The following is a 22,459-nucleotide window of genomic DNA, read 5'->3' on the forward strand; positions in this document are numbered from 1 at the left end:
TGGTTTGCTCTTGCATCTAAATTCTTATTGCTGATCTCTTCTGTATTGTTAAGGATGGCATCAGTTTTGCTTTTAATTGGTTTTTACTGACTGTCAGTATCTGGTTTGTCTTTGGGTTGTCACCATTACTCAGTTTCATTTTCTCCTCTCTGAGCAGTGCTGGGAATCAAGCCCTCAAAGGAAGGCTGGACACTAAGGAGACCCTCAAATAAAAGTGGAAAAGACATCCATCCCAACAGAAACAGAAATCGAAATATAGAAACACAGTAACTATGAAAATAACAGACAACACAACTCCTCCAAATTTCCATAATTCATCAGTAACTGAATCTAAAGACATCACAGTAGATGAACTTCCAAAGAATTTTAAAAAACATCATTTATAAAATAATTAATGACTTCAAACATGATACAAATAAACAACTGAACGACTTAAAGAAAACAATGCAAGATATGAAGGAGGAATTCAACAAAAAGAGATTCTAAAGAAGAACCAAACAGAAATCCTGGAAATAAAAGCACAATATGTTAAACAAAAAATGTAATGGAAAACCTCACCAACACAGGTCAAGCAAAAGACAAAATTCCAGGGCTTGAAATTAGGAGCTATCATGAGCAAACACTAAGAAAAATAAACAGAAATCATGAGCAAAACATCTAAGAACTCTGGGATACAGGTAAAAGACACAACTTACAAATGTTTGGAGTAGAAGAGGGTGCTAAAGTCAGACTCACCACATTAGACTTCTTTCTTTTATTGCTTTCTCTTGCCTATTTGCTCTAGCTAAAATTTCAAGAACTATGTTCAACAGGAATGATGGAAATCCTTGCTTCATTCTCGATTTTAGATGAAATGCTTTCAATTTTTGCCCATCAGAACAACTTGGCTGTGACTTATCATATATGGCTATTAGGAGATTAAAGAGTGACCCTTGAATGCTTAGTTTCTTCAGGGCTTTTATCATGGCAGGATGTTGAATTTTTTCAAAGACTTTTTCTACATCTGTCTTTCTAGCCTGCTATTCGAATCTTTACCACTTTCCTCGGTTTAGTATGTGATCTAATTTTACCAATACCCTTAGACTTGCAATTTATAATCTAGTAAAACTAACTGTGGATTCCTAAATATACCTTGATTTCTTTGCACATGCAATGAATTCCCGCTGCCTAGAATGCCCTCCTGCCAGCTGCCAATGAGAAAGCCTTTACTTATTCCTCTGCAATGCAGCCTCCTCCTCCTCCTGTGAGTATTCTACACCTTCCTCTGGGACAGAACTGATCATGTTGCATTATAACTGGTCACTGTTTCTGCACAAGACGGTAAGCTCCACAGAGGACAAGGACCATTTTTTTCAGGGTTTTTTTTTTTTAATCTCAAACACCTAAGAGTGTTAACTAACTGTACATTGACAGAACAAATTACTTCTGCTAAAGTAGAATTCCCTGAGCCCAACACTAGGCATAAGAAATGAATAAAGAGTAGGTAAATTTATAAAAACCTCAACAAAGATGCATGTGGTTATTCTGTCAGTAGCATTCATAATTTTTTGATTCATAATTCAAATGAAATCTTCTTATGTAAAATACACTTAATAGTAAATCTTTTACTGGAAAGATAAATAAACAGCTCCATGTCTGATAAACTCAAATGAATGCTGAACAAAGCAAACTTAAAACCACATACTGGGCAACACAATTGATGCCACATAACACGTTACTGTAGCTCCACAAGTAGTCTGAATGATGCTCAAAGCCTATTAAAAACACTGATGTGCATAAAATATTCATCAGGAATATCCTACAGCACAAAAGGAAACCTTACAACAATGAAACCCGAGCCTCACTACAACCTGCCTTCAACTCCAGCTGGGCTTTTGAGTGAGCAGTCACTGACCTGCACAGCAGCCACATAAAATAGGGGGAAGAATGTTACAAAAGGTCACAGACGACAGGACATGCTCCATGTGATGTTAAGACTACTGGGACATGTTTTGAGGGAAATATAAAGAAATAATAAACCCCAACTTCACAATGTTGGTTAATGTAATTTAAACAGAAGAAGACCAAGAGATTGTGAAGCCAATATAGTTTATGTTAAATGTCAAAGCTTGGTCCTCGACTCTCTGAAACTTATAGGATTTGGTACTCAATATATTTTGATGCAAAAATTCTGCCCTCATACTCATTGTTTGGATGGTATTCGATACATTGTGTAGAACTTTCCAGGCGAAAAAATCTGTTTGCTACTCACTGTTTTTCATATTCGTCGTATCTATTAGAAATCAATTAACAGTGAGTGCCACATACTAATTAAACCAAATCCTAGCTATCAGTTTCCTTGGTAGATTCCCACATTTTTTTTTTTTTTAGCCTACAGCACCCCGTTTTCCCAGGCGGTCTCCCATCCAAGTACTAACCAGGCCCGACCCTGCTTAGCTTCTGAGATCAGACAAGATCGGGCGCGTTCAGGGTGGTATGGCCGTAGACAGATTTTCACATTATTACATTATTTTTAAACATACAGATAAAGGGAGGGGGAACTGAAAAGAAGATAGAATAAGTTGGAAAAGGAAGCTCAAAGTGGGCCACGTGGAGACCAACACTGAGAGTGCACGATTAGCCGAGGATTACTGAACCTGAAATGAGGAGACATGAAGTGACACCCAAGCTGTCACCTCTGATCAAACCCATAAGTCACTCACAGGTTGTCTGTGTGTGTGTGTGTGTGTGTGTGTGTGTGTGTGTGTGTGTGTGTGTGTGTTTTACATATAATTCCTTGATACTTTTGACTCCAGTACTGACAAACGGTCTCCACTCAGTGTCAAGTCTTACACCATCACTAAATGGCTTTCTGCTCAGAGCAACAGCTGAAAAGCAGGGCGGGCAGCAGAGCAAAGGGACCTGGGGCTGAGTCATCGCTCGGTTCTCTGGGATACAAGGTGACTCCCACAAGCCTCTTGATAGGCAACTGTTGACTCTTACTCACCTAGCGCTTTTTAAGTGTCTGCCTCCTGTCAAATGTCATGATGAGCACTAGAACCCTTCAGAGTTGTGGGTAATACTTGAGTCCAGTCCACCACCTTCCAGAAAGCCCCAGAATGAACGTATTCCTCAGGCCCAAGGGTCAAGATAACTTTCCAGGCACTTTGTTTAATCCCTTACTCACACAAGCAAGCACCAAAGCAACTGACTCAGAATGAGGTTATAGTTCGGTGGGTGCAGCGGTGCATGCCTCTAATCACTCCGGAGGCTGAGTCAGGAGGACTGCAGCAAGTTCAAGGCCAGTCTGAGCTATGCAAGGAGATCAAGGCCAGCCTGAACAATGTAGCAAAATCCTGTCTCAAAAAACAAAAGAAATTATTGCATACTGGCTCCAAAAATTAAAAGATGTCAAGCCTCTATGATAAGAATCAAAGCGTCACTTCTTCAGCTGGTAAGATGTTGTGTGAGGATACTGCTGACTGCTTTACCTGCAATCTCTAAAAGTGGGGAGACATGGTCCCCCTCCGCCAGCTTCACAAAGCCAACGTGATTTCCAAAAGTGTCAATCCCGTGGAAGGGCAATATCAGACGCCTTCCCTGGAGGACATCTTCTACCGACGGCTTCAATTCCAAAAGTGCGTCGACACCGCTGGAAGAGGTAACAGGGTTTTCAGTAACACAGGAGGCGTGACACACACAAAGTCAAGTAAGGAGCAAACTAACCCCTTCTAGAGGTAAAAATACCTTCTACAGCTAACCCGGATGATGAAAGCTAATCCTGGTTTTTAAATGAGAATCACAGAAATTAAATCTTTATGTAATTATAATTAAAGATTATATCTAATTATCATTAAAGATATAAACGTAAATGCTATTTTATAGTTCACAAAGAAATTTTTACTAATACTATATATACAACTCAAAAAGTTACTGATATATGGCCATAAAAGCAGTACCTATAAAAGTTTATATTTGTCTATGTGAAAAGCCCTAGGTTTTTGATAAAACTACTAATACACAGTACTTACTATTTACAAGGCATGTTATGAAGACTGAATCCACATTACCTCTTAAAATATGATTTCCTCTAGGATAAGATAATAACACTGTACTTGTATTCAAATGAAATATAAGCTTAATTATATTTCCCAACTGAATGTATATGCTTGCTACAGTTATTTAGACTCTGTTTATTGAGGTACCTTGTGTTGTCAAATCGCTATGGTTATTTATAAAAATAACTGTTTGCCACAGTAATCATCAGACATTAAAAGATTTTGAATATTTTGAAAAGTAGGATCCATTATTTTCACCGTGGAGAGAATTCTGGCATAGGCACTTTATTATGCAGAAGAAAAGCAAACTCTCACTAGAGGGCAGCAGTTACTTAGAAAAGAATTAAGCACACAGGTCTGGAAGGGGCTTTCAGAGGCCCTTCTGATAAACAAACCATTGTTAATTTAGCACATGAGCTGCTGAAGCGAGCACCACCATCATTAAATTAAATTATCTTGATCAATGATTTGTTCACAGTAAAAAGTGTGAAACAAAAACATCGTCTTTTCCGAGGGCTTTCACGTGTGTAAATTAGTCTTCCGACAGTAACCGTGTCCTGACTCTCAGCTTTCCTCCCCTGCTAGGACACAGACAGCGCGGTATTTCATATCAGCCTTGAACATTTGTTAACATTTGTTAACGTTCGCTAACATCTCTCAATGTCCCCACACGTCCACATACTACATTCGACCTCCTCTCATTGTATTTTCGGTCATTTAGAAGGACACAGCACACATACTGACTCCATACTGTCCCCGCCATAAGCAAAGCGTGAGATAGCAGGAAAACCACTTCGGGCTCATCTGCGGCAACTTGGGGAATTCACGACACTCATTTCAAAGGAACTGTATGGCTGAGCAGGTGCAAGAAAGGCCAAGACTTTTCAGAGAGAGTAAATGCTATGCATTACTTTTCTTTAATGAAATACAAGCCGGGCATGGTGGCACTCGAAAGGCTAAGGCAGGAGGATCACCATGTGTTTAAGGGTAGCCTGAGCTACACAGTAGTTCAAGGCCAGTCTGTACTACATAGCAAGACTCTGCCTTAAAAAATAAATGAACAGAACAGAACAGCATTCCGAGACTGGTCTATAAAAAGACTTCTTTACAGTAAAAAAAATTTTAAAGTATATTCATATATAAAACAGACTTTTGAAGCTGGAGTTCAGAACCAAAGTTGGTAGTTCAAATTAAGATCAGACAGCTATAATATCAAATCAACTGCTAGATTTGGCCTCGTGGATTTCTTTTTGTTTGTTTGTTTAGGGGAGAGCTTGAGAGAGGGTCCTGCTATGCTATAGGCTGGCCTGGAACTCACTATATAGTTCAAGCAGACCTTGAACTTTTAGCAGTCCTGCTGAGTGCTGGGGTTACAGGTGTGCAGAACACACGTGGTGCATGTCTCTCTTTCCTTTACCTATACTGTGGAGACACAAATGACCTTAGGTAATATTTATCTGAGTGAGTTCCTGATTTTAAAAATAACTGCATATTCCATGTCCAATCCATTAGCTAATACTTTATTAAACACTAACACATGCTACTGTGCTTTAAAAAGGAAAAATAAATACAGGTTAAGTAACTGACATCCAGATAGCTTCTATATTCCACAAGGTAAGATCAATGACTAGAGACTTGAAAAAGTCCTCCACGTAGACAATGTCTTTCCTGAAAACAATGGGTTTTATACGATGAGGTGCCTGAACTGAGGCCACACCTTGAATCTCAAGCCATTTGAAAGGTGACACTTCTGCCCTCAGGCCTGTGGCAGACCTCTTCCAATCACCTGAAGGTGTTGAGGAAAAAGACTGAGATCCCCAGAGAAAGGAAGCTTTCTACCTCAACACTGCCCCCGACTTGAGACTGCAACATTAAGCCAGTTCCTTAGATAATTCTTGATTCACACAGCAGATCTGCCTGCCGGGCAGTGAGACAGCCACCCTGGGCTCTTTCCCTGGACAACCCTGACAGTCACACTACCCTAACACACCCAGGGGCTCCTCCCCATGTTCAGCCATTCACTTTCGGGTCACATCTTCCCTGGTTTCTCCTGTCAAGGTGACTAGTTAAAGTGCTTCTCTCCACAAGGACTATCTACCTCAATAAACTAAAATCTCAGCTCCTCGCTGTCCCAGAAGGCTGCCCGAGGCTGCTGTCGAGAAGACAGCTTGGGACAGAACAGCAGACAGATCTCTACGGACATAGCTATGATCATCTCATGGAGCTGGATATTCTGCGTTAGCAACCTATTTTGTTTTCCCTCTTTTTCTTTTACCTTGTCTCCACCCTCCCCTAATCCAAGGCTTGTTCTTCATTCCTAAGGGGGATGTATATGTCAAGGAATAAAACACAAGCCACCTGCAGTCATTCTGGCCTTGGCTTTCCAAGAGCAAAAGCCTGGGTCTCATCAGCGGGCTGCACAGAAGCAGCAGGGCAAGGGGCATTGGCAGTGTCCCCAACAGCTGCGGGAAGAGCAAGGTTTGCCATCCCAGAACGGAAAGCAGTGCTAGGCTGCTAGTTCACTTCTAGCACCCAAAGGTGGGGTGGCATACAGGGACTCCAGGGACAGCTCAGGCGAAACAGCAATTATCCACTCTCCTAGAAAGACAGCAGCTCTGATGGCTATTATGGAGTGCCTACCACCCACCAGGGACCATACTGAGTGGATTAGTAGTATGACTGTCCCCATTTGCTAAGATAGCCAGTGAACTGTCCCAACCAAGTGACTAATAAAAGGTGGTTAAAGCATAGTCCCAGAAGTCCCAAGCTAGACTGCAGAATCAAACCCCCGAGTGCTTACATAATTAACAAGGACAAAATAGCTGTGTACCAAGGGCTGCCATTTGATAGCAACAGAGTAAAAAAGTCTAGAAGAAAAATATTTAGGCACAGTAATTCTATGTATTGACTACTAATTGGAGTAAAGAATATTTCTTTCAAATTTTAATGACTGAGTTCTATGCTTATACATCTTGGACTAACAATTTGAAAACTAATATTCAAGGAAGTTACATTACTCACATGTTCACTTCATCTTCATTTAGCAACTGCATCACTAGCAAGGTAACGTGAAAGGAGCCATCACCAACCATTGCTTTGGCCAGTCGCTTATCTTGCTGTATTATTGTACTTTGCAGGGTCTTAATTCCTCCTGTAATCTGATCACATGTACAAAAAATAGAGATGCGTCAGCAAGAGTTTTGTAGAACAAACTTTAAATCAAGAAGAAAAACAATGCCAGGTGTAGGGTGGATCCCTGAGAGTTTAAGGTCAGCCTGGACGACGCAGCAAGACTGTGTCTCAAGAATGGGAGGCAAAGGAGAGGCAGACAGACAAAACCACCCAAATCAGGGCAATCCCAGGCTACAATACCACACGGATGCTATCAGCTTATTCCCACACATGCAAGATACTTGCCCTGTGGAGGCTGCCTCAGTGTCCCAAAGCCATTAAAAACGTTTACCTTTCGTGGTCATTTTGACTTTGGCAAAGGGCCAGAAGTGGCACGTGCCAGACCCAGTGAAGAAGGAGCATGAGGACACACAGCAGCACCGTCACTGTTTGGGTCACACCTCATAAAGATGCTCACGAAAGACGCCTTCCAGAACTGCTTCAGAAAGTGGCAAGAATAATGGGATAAGTGTGTTCAAAGCGAGAGGAGTATTTTGAGGGAATGAATATCAATCTGCTCTTTAGTGTAATAAATTTTTTAATGTAAACATTCATTATATATTTTGATCACCTGTTATGGCTTGGGTCCAGGCTCATGCAGTCATACGGCTTTTCAGAGTGGGTGGATCTGAAGTGCATGATGCTGGGATTGATTCATGGTGCAATGCTAGGGTTAGAGGTGCTGGGATTAAGTGTGGAGTGCAATCCACCCGACAGGCAGGTAGCCTAGATACAATTTAAGGGGCAGAAAGAGGCTTGTTGCTTTTGCTGTCTTCTGCCTGCCATGAACTGTTTCTCTTCTGTGACGCCCTCTGCCATGACACCCTGCCTCGGGCTAACACCTCCACAAACTGTGAGTCAAATAAACCTTTTCTCCTTTAACTTTTGAGTGTAGAGTACTTTGTCTCAGCAACAAGGAAACAACTAAGACATTGCTTCTTGAAAAACTGAGAAATGTTTCTCCATCTTAGAAGACTGGCCCAGTATTCTTATTCTGCAGACTGGTTCACCGGTTGAGTGGAAAGTTCAATGGCCATGCATCTTTTAAGAAATCTGTCCTTGTATTATAGAGTATGACTCACTAATTATGATCTCTTCTAGGGAAAAAAAGGCATTTGCTTGATCACTATGGGATTTTTTTTCTAAGGAAAAAAGCTTTATTCTTCCCAGAAAGGTCCAACCAACAGGCAGCATCACATTTCTGTTAGAAGTAACTGTCCCCAAATGAAGGCATCTGAGGACTTATTCATCACAGGCTGAAGACTTTTTAGGAGAGCAATGATTACAGTAAGAATGACGACTGGCATCTTCCTGATACATGAGGTCAGGAATAACCAGGGATATGCAAATGGTAGAAAATCACTACAGTCTGCATCCAGGTGAACCGCCTGGTCTGCTTCTTCTTTCAGGAACTCCTCCTCTAGAATGGGAAGAGCAATGTCTCCTCCCTTCTCCACTTCCCATTAGATCCAATTTAGTCAACTGCTAAATGTGAGTACACCAAAGAGGAGTCACCCAGAGAAAGCACAGGGAAGAGGGGACACATACAAGCCCTGAAAAGAGACAAGAGGGAGAAGAGGGAGCCTGGCAGCAGACGCAGAATTCCTAAAAAACCAGAAATAAGAAAAACTGAATCATGAGCATAGCAGTCTGTTCAGATACTAGAGGAGTTGTGTTACCCTGAACAATATTCCCATTATCTGCAGGATGTGACTGAGCAAATCATGAGATGCTGTCCTGGGCTCTGACTTCCTATGACAAAGGCTCTCTCCTTTCACAGATGCTTGCATGGAGCTCCTCAGAGTTGTCTGCCTGACCCTGGCTGTGGACACCATTCTGAGGAAGAATCTTGTGAAGTCCACTTAGTGGAGGGCTAACACCCTTGGTACGTGGCCCCCTGTGATATCACCGTGGTCTCCTGGAGCCTGTTTAGCCACAAGCCCTCCACGTTTCTCCCTAGTAATTTTCTGTTTCCTGACTCCAACCCTACTACTCCTCCTCCTTGTGGGGTCAGAGTTGAGTCCAATCCCACAAGGCCCTGTGGCAAGAATGTCCCTGGCCACATGTCTCCCCAAACAATGAATAATGTCTACCTTACCATCTTAATGAGTGTCATGAAAAATTTTTCTTTATCACAGTGTGTTTTTCAGATTAATTCACACCAGGCTTGGTGGCACAATAACCTGTAATCACAACACTCTGGAGGCTGAGGCAGGAGGACTTCAAATGTGTCTAGCCTGGGCAACTTATCGACTCAGCAAGACCGTGTCTCAAAAAGATTTTTAAAAGGGCCAGGCATATAGCTCAGTGTCAAGGCCCCAAGCTCAATCTTCAGTAGCACAATCAACCAATAAATTCACATCACCGAAAATAACCCCAATATTCCCCTACTTGTTATATCTGAGACTAACAGATAAAATGGCGTTTTCCCAAGAGGAAGTAAAGCCAAATTAAAACGGAGATAAGGCCTGAAAAATCCCTGAGCAAATAAAATGAATAAGGCCTTAGATTTTGCAGCAAGATTAAATATAGCTTTAATCTTGCTGAAACTGAAAAGATAAGCAAAATTTGAGTTGTGTGATTATTTCTGCTTATGTTAGACAGAAACACACATTGCTTTCAGCCAGTCATAAATAGCCAACTGATACATGATCATGTGATCAGGGGTATTCTAACAAGGTAAATCAAAAGAGGCAACTTTGTAACTGCAAGCAATGAGATAATTTATTTGGCTTCTACAGTTTTTTCTTTAAGTACATATCTCTGGCACCATCAAACTGTAACACTAAGGCTTTCAATCTGGTATTCCCAATCCACGTATTCAAACTGGATAAAATCTGACTGTGCCCGACTATTTTCATCTACATTTTTGTGGCAGCAGTGGGATTCAAAAGAGACTACTGGTGACCTCCAGGAACATCAGGGAACCAAGCAAAAGTGCACTCTTTGTGTTCACTATTTTCAGGCTGCCTCTGAGGCCCAATGTTAGTCTCATACCTTACATCTGGAGCCCTCAGAGTCTACCTGTATAGTTCTGGTCTCAGAGTCTACCTGTATAGTTCTGGTTCCACTTGGATCCACAAGTCAAACTGAGTACTCAGCAGGAACTGAGCAGGTCCAGTTGGAGGCCTCCAGGAGGTAAGTTTTAGAGAGACAAGGTATTACAGGTTCAATAGCACTGGTGTCTAGGACTCTGCCATCTGGAACTCCAGCAAATTTCATGTGTTGAAATTACGGAGCCCCTCTCCATGCCTTCCTAGAGAAATGGGTATCTTTTACCAGAGTTGCAGGTAAGTAAGTCTAGCTCAAACTGTTCGTTCACAGTGTACATTGGAAAAGAAGGGATGCCCAACACCCCAGAGACAGCAGATTTTGCTGTTTTGTCTGGGGGTTGGTACTTACAGTCAAGAGCTCAGCATGTACCCAGCCACTGACCTTCTTGCCCTGAACCTGCTAATCTTTTTGCTCAAACACCCCTGCAGCCCAAGGCTAAGGAGAAAAAGTACATAGGCTAATACCTTAGAAAGCTAGGCCTTCAAAACAGCTCTGATTGGATCCTGTAACTACTTTTACTCCTTGGTCAAAAATTGGACTCAGAACTTGGCAAAGATATTCCAAACCCCAGCGAAAATCCACGAAAGCCGATGAGGGAATTCAGAATCCTGATGGGAACCTATGGCCCTGGACTTCCTGTACTGTATCAGTTTATACCTAAACTCAGGGACCTGCAAGCGCAGAAATGGACAAGCAAGACAGGACAAGTACCAACAGCCTCGAGGGAGCCCCAAAATGCCAGAAAAGCAGCTGAAAGCCTCTTAGCTCTGCCATTGTCTTCCCACAGAAGATTGAATGGTCTATTATGCCACATGTAAACAGAAAAAAGATGACTCAGTCTCTCATTACAGGGCTAGATTAGAAATCTCACTTGTTAAACACACTGGTCTTAAACACAGCAGGGAGTCCTGCAGTTCTTCCTGGAACTGAAATAGCCCTTGTGGTCTTATTTACTAATGGGCTCTGGGATCAGAGAGTGGTGACCTTGCTTCAAAAACATGTTAATATGCTCGCTTTGGGAGCACATATATTGAAAAAAAAAATTGTTAAAATGAGGCAGGAGGATCATGTACTCAAGCCCAGCATGGGCAACTTAGCAAGATCCTATCTCAAATTTTTAAAAAGAAAATAAAAGGGGCTGGAAGTATAACTCAATGCAAAGAGCATGGGCCCAAACTATAGTTCTGCTAAGTAAATAAATAAGATTCAATGAAGATATGGTCATCATAGCTGAACAATCTAGAGAACGTTAGAACCAGGAAAGGATCAAATGCTGAAGGAAAAGAATCCAACACTTATGTCTTCATAGCTCAAACAACTACAAGGACCATGATCAGAGGACCTCCTTGCACATCTTAAAACTCAAAAACAAGAGGTCCAGGCAAAGAAAAGTTGCACCTCAAGGCAGCTGTCACCACTGTGAAGTTGCAGCACTAGGAGATAAAGACCATCCACTCTCGTCTGTCTTCTCACGAGCCTACTCATCTTGACACACACACACTCCTCATGAGACCAAAGCCCTGAGGACTTAGCTATAGAGAAAAGGCGGTACTGACAATATCCACCATTTGACCCAGACGTCAAAGCAGGTGCAGACTGTCTAAAAGCAATCACAGTAGCAGCTAAAGTGTTACAAACCTAATCTAACCTCAGGTTAGAAAATAAAGTTTATAAAAAGTTCCATGCTGTCAAAAACTTACTAGCTTGTCAACCTACAGGTAGCTAAAAATTAAGCCTTCCCAAACCAGAAGTAGTGGTACATGCCCATAACCCCAACATTCAGGAGCCTGAGGCAGAAGGATCATGAGTTCAAGTCCAGCCTGTGCTATACAGCAAGCACAAGGTCAGCCTGGTCTATATGGTGAGATCCTATCTAGAAAAACAAAACAAAATACAAAAAACAACTATAATTATTTAAAAATTGCACCTTCCCTACAGATGTCACAAGTAGACCATTTTCCCAAATCTAAGGCTTTCTTTGTAGCCTGTCCTCTGACTGATTTGTTTTCACTCTGTATTTACACAAAATGTTCAGACTTAAACTTTCATTTTTTGTTAGGCACTTTTACTCAAAGTGAATATCCTTGATGGTCTACTGTTCAAAATTTGGCCACTCTCACTGACCATCGCTGGCGATGTAGTCATTCTAGATGAATGAGAAGAGTCCCAGCTAATGACAGAACTTGCCCCCTCTGTGACACCTGGAAGAGCAATGCAGGAAACCAGCTTCACACAAAGGTTGGTACCCTCCCCTTGGCAGATCAACTGATTTGGCACTGGGAAGAAACCACAGTGGCAAAGAGGTGGTCTACATCCGCAATGGTGAAACTTCTAGAGCTTTCAGTGATAACAGACACTGTATGTGGCACACGTGCCACAAGTTTTTCACCACTAGTCCATACTGTTGAGTTCATTTGCTAATAATTTATCTCCCTGCACAGCAAACTTAACTGAGCTGGCCTAATCTAGACAGTGTTCCAGATTCTTTCTGTAATTAGGCTGGTTTGACACATTTTATAGAGATGGGCCCCCTGACATGGAACGACACAGATATTAAATCAGAACATGACTGTGATTGCTTTAGCTGTATCCTCAGAAAACTCACAGAAACTAGACATTGGCTGAATGGAAACCAAAGGTAAATGGAATCGCTCTATAGTTCTATATTGTAAAGTAAATGACTAGATCAACACAGAGTGTGTTTGGAAAGAAAATCAATCCCCCCTTAATGATGAGGACAAGAGTTACTTTTATCAAATACACAGAATTTTTTGCCTCTTCCAATTTTAAATCATAACTACTCAACCTGATGCTGTACAGGTGCAGATGTGACAAATAATAATTTAATTTAAAAATTTCTCCAAGACCAGTTACCCCTCCCCAAAACAAAACAAAACAAAGGAGTTTAAGAAACGGGTAAACCAATAAATATGAGAAAAGATGAAGGAAGCATCTAGAGGAGAAGATTAAAGAGGGGTAAAGAGAAGTGGTAAAAAATAAAAGGCCAACAGACCTACACAGAGTTTGTTTCTGAGAGGGGACAAGGTGAGGGGTATCAGTGTGCGTACAGACCTAAGAAATGGGACTCAATGGGAAGGATTTTTAGTCTTCCTGGACACCATGTGCTGTGTTCCCCTGCAGCTCTGTGTTAGAAAGCTGGCCCCAGTGAGGCAGTACTGACCAGCAGGGTCTCCCAGGAGGTGCATAGGTCAGGGGCCAGCACCCCTGTAAGGAGCTGATGCTAGGACTGCAGGAGTGGCTTCCTTACAGAGGGGTGGGTCCAGGCTTCCCTTGTTCTCTCTCTTGCTCTCTAGTCTTCCACCAAGGATGACGCACCAAGAGACTCCTACAGACACCAGCCCCTCCATCTCAGGGCTCCAAGCCTCCAGAATTGTGACAATAAATTTCTCTTCTTCATGATTTTCCCAGTTTCAGCTACTCTGTTATAACTGTACAAAACAGAGCCAACCCAGTGTAGTTGGACACCCCGGCACTTCTTACAAAGCCTGGGGCACAGGTCCACATTGCTCTGCAATGACTGGAAAGCTGAAGTTTAGAGTTTTCTCCAGATGCAGCAAAGGACTGAGCCTGGCTTGCAGGAAAAATGCAGAAGCTCAAGGGGATCCAGTGTTGGGTATACCCAAAGGCTCAAGACTGTCAGATGTCAAATGATATAATTACACCTTTGAAACTTAGCAGACACCATGGTTACAGGGATTTCACTTATCATAAAAAGTGGCTCAGGGTGAGAACTTTGTCCTGTAACACTGACTGAGGGAAATTAAGGGTGCTGAACTTGGGTCCAAACTCCTGGGTCTGAATACCATAGCTGCCAGAGCCGTGGGCCCATGTATGTCCCCTACTGTCACTTGGCCTTTGTTTCTTCAGTTATAATAGAATTTGCATTGCTATCCTTATAGGGCTATAATAAATATTATACTAGAAAAGACACATTGAAGTACTTCATAAGCTCTACCACCAGTGGCTCTCTGTGAGGCTGATTTTGTAGCACACATTTTGTAGTAGTTACTTTTCATTCACTGAGTAGTTACTTTTCCAGAGGGATGTGCGGTTGTGAAAATGGGAAGGAGACTAGGTTCTCTTGCACCTAGTATGTAGAATACACATATTTTCACCAAAAGGTAGTCATTGTCCTCAGCTCAAACGGTAGCTACATGTAAATTTAGGACATTGTTCAAAATTTCATTAATGGGCTGGGGTATATAGTTCAGTGGCACAGCACCTCTTGGCAAGCACAGGATCCTAAATTCAATTCCCAGTACCAAAAGAAAAAAAAAAGCATTAATTTGTATATTCAGCTACTGAGTGCAGCATCTTACATGGTAAAATAGTTTCAGACCATTAGTATCTTTGAATTATGTACAAAATTACAAATTAAAAACTGCAATACTTTGAAGACTACCATCTTGACAAAGTCATTTTAATACGCTGGAAAGTTAACCTCAAACCTATAAAAAATTGTTAAGTTAATCTAATCAAGCATTATATTTCTAACTATGCTTTGATGTTTCACATTAATCTATATATTTCCTGATACCATCTTTAAAATGCATTTTACTCCTAATTACATTTTTTGTTTGTTTGTTTTGTTTTTCCTAATTACATTCTTTAAAAAATAAAAAAAAAAACTTCAGAGTATAGGTCATTTTTTAAAACCGCCAATGTCATCAAAAGCAAAAGAAACATAGTCACTATTATAATTCTACAAAGCTATTAAAGCTTATCTGTCATCATAAGTCCTATCCATTGGCAGTACTGTACAATACACATTTTTAAAATAGAAAGTCAAAGTAAATTATAAGGTCAAATTTAAATATGGCAGAAAAAGAAATTTCTAAAAACAAAAGCCTTATTGAAATCTTTAATATTTCATTCACTGAGTAGTTACTTTGCATTAACAGAATAAAAGCAGACACTACCTGCTTAACATCATAACTAAGCTACATTCTGCAGGCCTAAAAATAATGTAATTCAAAAGCTCATTTGTATATCTTTTGCATTTTCTAACTGACTCAAAGGATACATGAATTCAAAACAATGCAATAAAGTAAGTGTGTTTCTGGCTGAAGATGATGAGTTCCATTCCAGTGCATGGTTCTGACCTCATCTTTTGGCACTGGTTTGGGAATTTTTCCAAGTATGCGTGTGAGTGTGTGTGTGTGTGTGTTCGCGCTTCCTAAATATTTTGCCTTATTAAGAGTTACCATAATTATCATATCAACATGCTACCCGGGGTGAGGGTAGCTCAGTGGTACAGCACTTTCCTCATATACATGAGGTTCTAGGTTCAATTCCCAAGACCACAAAAAATAATAGCTCTTAAAATGCCACCCAACTTCTCTTCAAAGCTGAATACACTCATTTTTTTTGCCTGAGCACAACCATTAAAAATATTTAAAAACTAACCATGTGCCAAAACTGGAATGAAATTTTTAAAAATCACCCTCAAATAGAGGGATGTTCTATATAAAATAACCATGATGATATCAAATATTTTTACTATTCCACTTTCCAGAGAAGAACTGAACTAATCTCCCATATTTTCATAATACCGGCAACTTTCACATTTCAATAGGATGGAACACAGGAATTATATTCTTTTAAAAGTCCTCAAAAAAAAAAGCTTTTTCACTAGCAAATTTAAAAACATAGAAAAGTTTTAAAAATACAGAAAATTTAATATGCTCCTAATTTCGTCATCATTTATTATTCTGTGCATGGCTTCAGTGTTGATTTACCTTATTTAGTGATGGTGAACCTAACACACGCGTGCCACAGCAGGTTGTTCATATTATTGAAAGCTCTAAGTGGGTCACTGTCTTACACTGTCATCTGTGTCCTCTGGACTGTGACTGGCCCCCAATGGCCCATGCATTATGTGTGTCAAAAGCTTGTCACTGGGGCGGCACTGTCATGAGTTGGAGGTGTCTCTCACAGGTGGACCAGAGTGAGACAGGAAGGAAGGGGGATGCTGTACAGGGGACACGCAAAGGGAACTCCGGGACCCTCGCCCTTGCTCTGACTTTAGTTCTGTGGCCATAACATGAGCCATCCTGCTCCATCACGATTTTCCCACCACAATGTGCTGCTTCACCCCAGTCCCAAGCAAAGGAGTCAATCGGTCACAGACTGTGCTCTCCAAAACCATAAGCCACAATGAAACCTTCTGATATACATTAGTCCTCGTGGGTACTCAAAATACACAAGTAACAAAAAGCTGATTAAGGCATTATCTCATATAAGAAAGCATATAAAACCATAGGAGTAATGGATTAACAAACAATTCCAGTGGCTAAGAAGCATTTAAGATTTACTATGCCCTCATCAAAATGTTTCTCTTGTTTTATCTTTAATGTGAAGAACACATACTTGTATACACTTGTGAAATGTTTATGTAGCTACTCCAATACATTTCCCAGATCTAATTCTCAAAAATAGGGAGTCAAGATTTTCCATCACTGCAGAATTGCATCATTACAGAATTTCAGACTTCTAAGACTGTGTCTGTATACAAAGACCTGTGTGATTCAGAGTGGGTTTTTTTTTTCTCTAAAACTAGATGCCAACAAGCAGAGGCCAAAAGCAGAGCAACTCATTGTGAAAGGGCGGCTTCTACAGCCTGTGCACAGTCACTTAGCTGGAATGTGCAACAGAGTTGCCACTGGAACAATGACACACACACTGCCTCTTTTCCCAGGCTTCTCCTCAAAGGAGTTTGAAAAGAAAATTAACATTAGGTACTTTCAAGTAAACAACATAAAAAGGCTTATGTAAGAGATACAAAATGTATCTCCTTATCCTGCCAGATTTGTCCCTTTCCTCCTGTATCTGTGTGGAAGTTTTCCAAGCTTCCTGTTACCTAAAGCTAAGTCTGTGGACATTAAATAAATCCATGTTTCCCTCTATTAGAAACCACTCACTCGACTGCTGCTAAAACAATGATTTAAAGTCGAACCCATATTATGAAACCAGCATTGGAAACATCATATTTATTTTTAAGAGTGTTTCGCCTAGGGATGCAGCTTGGGAGTACAGCACTCACCAAGTACACACAAGGACCGAGGTTCCAGCCCCAGCACTGCAAAAAACAAATTCTGACTCTAACTTGCTATGAGGGAAATACATCTTGCACCCTAAACAACAGCACTGTGTGCACAGGTGTGTAAACGTGTGCTTGTGTATGTGTGCGTGCAAGCATGCATGTGCATGCCTACTTTTGGACATGCACTAGTGTAGGCACTGGCAATATATGAAACTTCCTTGAGAGGAAGACGAGTGTCCAATTGCAAGGGTGACAAATGACACCTAGAAAGCTATGAAAGCCTCTAGCTTTGGACAGAGCTAGAGGAAGGGGAGAAATTGGCCTGGAGAGGGAGGTCCACTGAGAAGAGCCCTGCAAGAAGATCCAAAGGAGAAAGGAAAAAACTCCCTTTGCCTGGGGAAGAGGCCATGATGGAAACCCTGACTGGCTCAGGCGGAAAGCCAGGCCAGCAGGGAACCACCAGCAGAGGTGGAAGCTCAGGGATCCCAAGCAGAGTCTGTGCTTATCCCGAGCACTAGTGGGCCAGCCCTGGAGGAGCTGAGCGGGCCGGAGGTCACACTGACACCTACAGAAGTTGAATCTGAAAGTGATTAGGCTACCTAATGACTATACCACAATGGAGCTGGGGACACAGGTGTCATCTCACAACTCCTCCCAAGGCCCACAATCCTCACAGGGGCACAGAAGCAGAAGCGAGGTCTCAGCATGGTACTGCATGCCAGTAATCCCAGCACTCAAGTGGCTGAGACAGGAGGATCACTGCAAGTTTAAAGCCACCCTGGGCTATGGGGCCAGAAAAACAAAAAACAAAACAAAACAAAAAAACTATCCAAACATTTTCCAAGTAATATAATACAGCTTTGTTTCACCTAAACACTTTTAAGAACTATTTATCATTCATCCACCAAAGGAATCAAATATGTATTAGCACCAGGATATGACTTTTCACAATGTAAAATCTAAAATCAAGTATGGCTTCGTAATTTTCCTGAAGGAATGAATGAATAAATATTGTTTAACTAATGTTTTTCAAAGCTATTATTTAAATATATTCCCACTACTTGCAGAAATTTTCCCTGCCTGGTTCTCATAACTTGCCGCCAAAGCTCTTAGAAGTTGAGAGCAAGTGGGCAGAGAGGTATTTGTGTACTTCAAATACAGCTTAGAATAAAACTTTGCAGTAAAAATAGCATTTAAACAAAAGCACCTTTTGGTTGGTGATCGGAATGGACAGAAAATAGTTGGGTTGATAATCTTCATGCTTTTTTTTCCTCTTCTTTATTTGCTTGTTCTTGACTGATTCCTTTGCTTTACTCCTCTTTAAGTTCATCTGAGGCACATCAGTAACTAGGGGGAAAAAGCCATCCAACAGTGTGAACATTTCAACAAGGATGATACAGTTAGAAAAGGAAAGAAGCAATACATAAGTGACAATCATTCATAAATGTCATTTCTAAAACTAAAGCAGAGGTTGACAAATATTTCTACAAAGGACATAAATGTTCCAGGATTTGCAGATCATATGGTGTCTCATCCAGCTACACGGCCCCAACAAAACCTAAATGAAGTGGTATAGCTTTGTTTCAATAAAACTTTATTTATAAAGCAGCTACGTAGCCTGCGGGCACAGTGTGCTAACACCTTATCAGAGGTCCAGCTAACAACCATTGTCTCTCACAGGCCACAACTTTTCTAACCCTGGGAAACCCCCATTGACCTAACTTCCTCCTACTAGGCCACACCCTCTAATGGCTCCTCTACCTTTAGGTGACCAAGGCTTCAATATATTGGCTTTGGGGACACACAAGATTCAAACGCTAGCACCTGGGATCAGGTCTAAAGGTATCCAGAGTCAATTTCAAAGCCTTCCCTCTGGCCAAAATTGGATCAATTTGAGCATCAAATTGAGCAACACATTTAGTGGTATAAAGTACATCAATCATGATTACCTGACCAGTTCATAATGATACTAAAAAGAAAAATTAAAATCAGAAAGTCACAGGTCACTTCTGAAGGAGTCCAGGGAACCATTACTCTAAAACTCTGATGACAAAGGGAAGAAAACCAGGCATTTTCTAAGCCTTTTCTTATAATCAAATCATTGTACAAGAAATAAAATAGCTAAGGTAAAGTTCTTCTTTAAATTTCCACCTAATAAATGCAAATAGCAAATACAACTAGCATACTGCCATTTTGAAATGCTTAAAAAAGCAACAGATCAACACAAAGATCAAGAGATGATCCATTGGGTAGGAAGCTGACAGGGGATTTCAATAACAGACACACTGGGACGGTAAGATCCGAAGCCACTGATCAGTCTTAAGATCACAAAAAGGAAGACAAGCAAACACTATACCTATTAATTTCACACTATGGGAAATTCAAGACATTATCTTTGGCTGAGCAAAGTGGCACATGCCTGTAGTTCCAGAGCTTTGGAAGCTGGGGCAGGAGAATCAGAGCTGTAGCCAGGCTGAGCTACATAGTGAGCTCAAGGCCAGCCTGAACTGCATAGTGAAAACCTGTTTCAAACAATCAGAAAAAAGAAAATACTATTTTTGGAGCATTCTTGTCAAAACACCAAACATAATTAAGCCTCCTGATCAAACTACTAGCTTACTAGAAATATGAGGAAAAGAATTATGTTAAATGATCAAAAGAAAAACTTCCATACAACTTGACTTTCTCAACAACAAACACCACACACACACACACACACACATACATGAAAACAGATCTGTACATGAAAACCCATGATACACATCAATCACAGTGTGTATACAATCAAAGCATAATACACACATGGAAATATCACAGTGAAACCCATTAACTTGCACAATTAATCTAAGTCAATATTTTAATATCAATAAAAATAAAGCATTCCAACTGACAAAAACAAAAAGTAAATCCCTGACTATACCCACTTAAAAGAGATTTATCAAGTATGATGCATAGACACTGGTTCCTATCAACTCTAGATTTTTAAAAATCATGACACAATCAGATATTGGATATTTGAGAAGAATAGAAATTACTTATTGGCATAGTAATGAAATTTTAGGTACACTTTCAAAAAACATTTCGCAGCCTGGGGATATAGCTCAGAGGCAGAGGATCTGCCTACCATGCATGAAGCCCTGGGATTGATCCCTAGCACAGCAAAAGATAAACTAAAAATTTCAAAATGATTCCTTACTTTTATTTGTGAGGTGCTGTTGTTGAACCCTGTGCCTTCTGCATATCAGGCAAGCGCTCTGAGCTCTGTTTTATTTTGAGACAGGGTCTCACTAAGTTCCCAGGATGACCTCAGATTTGCCATCCTCCTGTCTCAGCTTCCCAAGTAGCTGGAATTACACGCACGAACCACTATACTCAATGAATTCTCACTTTTTAAAGGACTAAACTAAAGTATTTACAGGTAAAGTAATATCCCTGGAATTTAATTTAAAATAACTCAACAAAGAGCAGGTGATGAGTAGGTAAGGTCACTGTCCTAGTATCTCTACTTACAAATCTACTTGAAAATCCATATAATGAAATATTTTTAAGACAGATGATCTAAGAGTCTCTTCGTGTTCTGATTTCCTGTGATACAGGGGAAAGATACTGTTAACATTTGCATTAATCAGATGTTTTAGGATGAAACTAAAGAAAAAAGGATTTAAAGAGAATCCTAAAAATATAATCCTTTTTTTTTTTCAAACTGCAGGCACCAACTTGTAAGAAGGTAATGAAATCAATTTAGGAAATAACAAAGGGCCCTTTTTAAAAACTGAAATGGAATGGTCTAACTCACATAGACAATACATTACTTCCTACTGTGTGTGTACATCACTCACAGGAAGTGTAAGTGCTGCTTAGTGAAACCTACAGTTCCATTTTTTTGTACACACGAGTATGGACCAGCAAAGTAAAATGCATTCCTTGCTGAGAACATAAGATATATTCATTTTTATTGTATTTTACTCAGATTTTATTAAGAGCAATACTAAAGATCAGACTTAAAAGATCATTGGCACTTTTAACATTTTAAGTGGTTTTATATCTTATTTGTTTTACACCTAGCTTCCTGTCTGTAGCAACTCTCTTTTTGAACACTGCAAAATCTATTTTACAGAAATCAGAGAGCGATAAACACATGCTCTTGGCATCATGGTTGAAGTCATGGTCTCAGACCTCTATCAACTTTAGTACCATCAAAAGAGTTACTTCAAAATTCCGATTCAGAATACAACTTGCTGGCAAAAATTAAGTAGTACAAGGTGAGTCTAAATCTTTGTAGTATTCAATCTTATCACTAACAATTTAACTCTGAAGCAAACAATCTAAAATTTTATTTTGTTAGGCCTCACAGCTGGCACAAACATTAAAATGATCGAAGAGCTGGTTTTCTCAAAAAAAATCCTAATAGTAGTTATTGGTCTAGTGCAGCTTTTTGTTGATTCAGTGACTCCTGTTGATTTTGTGGTAAACCTGTTTCACCTGAGCCTAAGATCACTTTTTTCCCGTTTGCTTGAAGTGTCTTTTTCTTTTTATTTGTAAAGGTTATTTGTGTATCACAGTATCAAATGCTTTTCCTCACTAGATGTTTTATTTCCAACCTTGACATCACCACTTTTGAACCTACATTCTAGAGATAATTTACTATTTTTTTAAACTTTCACAGGAAAATATCCAGAGCAAAAATAATACTCATGAAATAACCCAGTTTACTGATAAAAATATTAAACATCAGTGACTGTAGAAATAAAACTGGGGCCATGTGCCCCTAATCCTTCACTGCACTGTTCAGAGTAACTTTATGGCTGGCCAGAGTCAGGTGGAAAGCATGGCTCACCGATTCATGGTAGAAATTTTATTTACTCCACCTGTAAATCTCCATAGACGTTTCAGGAGCCAATTCCGCATGCTTCAATGAAGCCGGTCATGTTAACAAAGGCTGGAATGCCCTGGTCCCTGCATTTGTCTTAGTAACTAAAGTACCCCGTGTCACTTTATATAAATGACCCATTTTCCACAAGTTCTATTTAGTCCCTCAAAAACTAGGAAGCAGCCAATTGTGAGAGAAATTAATTTAATTAAGTAGTCAATCTGTTATTGTGGGTTGGCTATTTTCATCCCCTTCATTAAACGC

The 22,459-nt window shown here is 40.3% G+C and overlaps 1 protein-coding gene and 1 non-coding gene across 7 annotated transcripts in view; both read right to left on the reverse strand.

Moving 5' to 3' along the window:
• Window positions 1-22,459, reverse strand: part of Akap7 (A-kinase anchoring protein 7) — a 115,917-nt gene that overhangs the window by 84,599 nt on the left and 8,859 nt on the right. For all 6 annotated transcript variants that reach the window (XM_063233486.1, XM_063233484.1, XM_063233487.1 and 3 more), the window contains exons 3-5: window positions 18,533-18,672; window positions 7,059-7,195; window positions 3,471-3,631 (exon numbers count right to left, since the gene is read on the reverse strand). In XM_063233486.1, coding sequence (XP_063089556.1) covers window positions 3,471-3,631; window positions 7,059-7,195; window positions 18,533-18,672 — 438 coding nt within the window. The remainder of the gene's footprint in view (window positions 1-3,470; window positions 3,632-7,058; window positions 7,196-18,532; window positions 18,673-22,459) is intronic.
• Window positions 2,369-2,487, reverse strand: LOC111756360 (5S ribosomal RNA). Its single transcript, XR_002790848.1, has one exon. It is a non-coding gene; the product is annotated as a 5S ribosomal RNA (ribosomal RNA).

Source organism: Cavia porcellus, unplaced genomic scaffold (genome assembly GCF_034190915.1).
Source record: "Cavia porcellus strain 051 isolate PalLab524CR breed Dunkin Hartley unplaced genomic scaffold, mCavPor4.1 scaffold_22, whole genome shotgun sequence".
In the NCBI taxonomy this organism is placed as follows: Eukaryota; Metazoa; Chordata; class Mammalia; order Rodentia; family Caviidae; genus Cavia; species Cavia porcellus.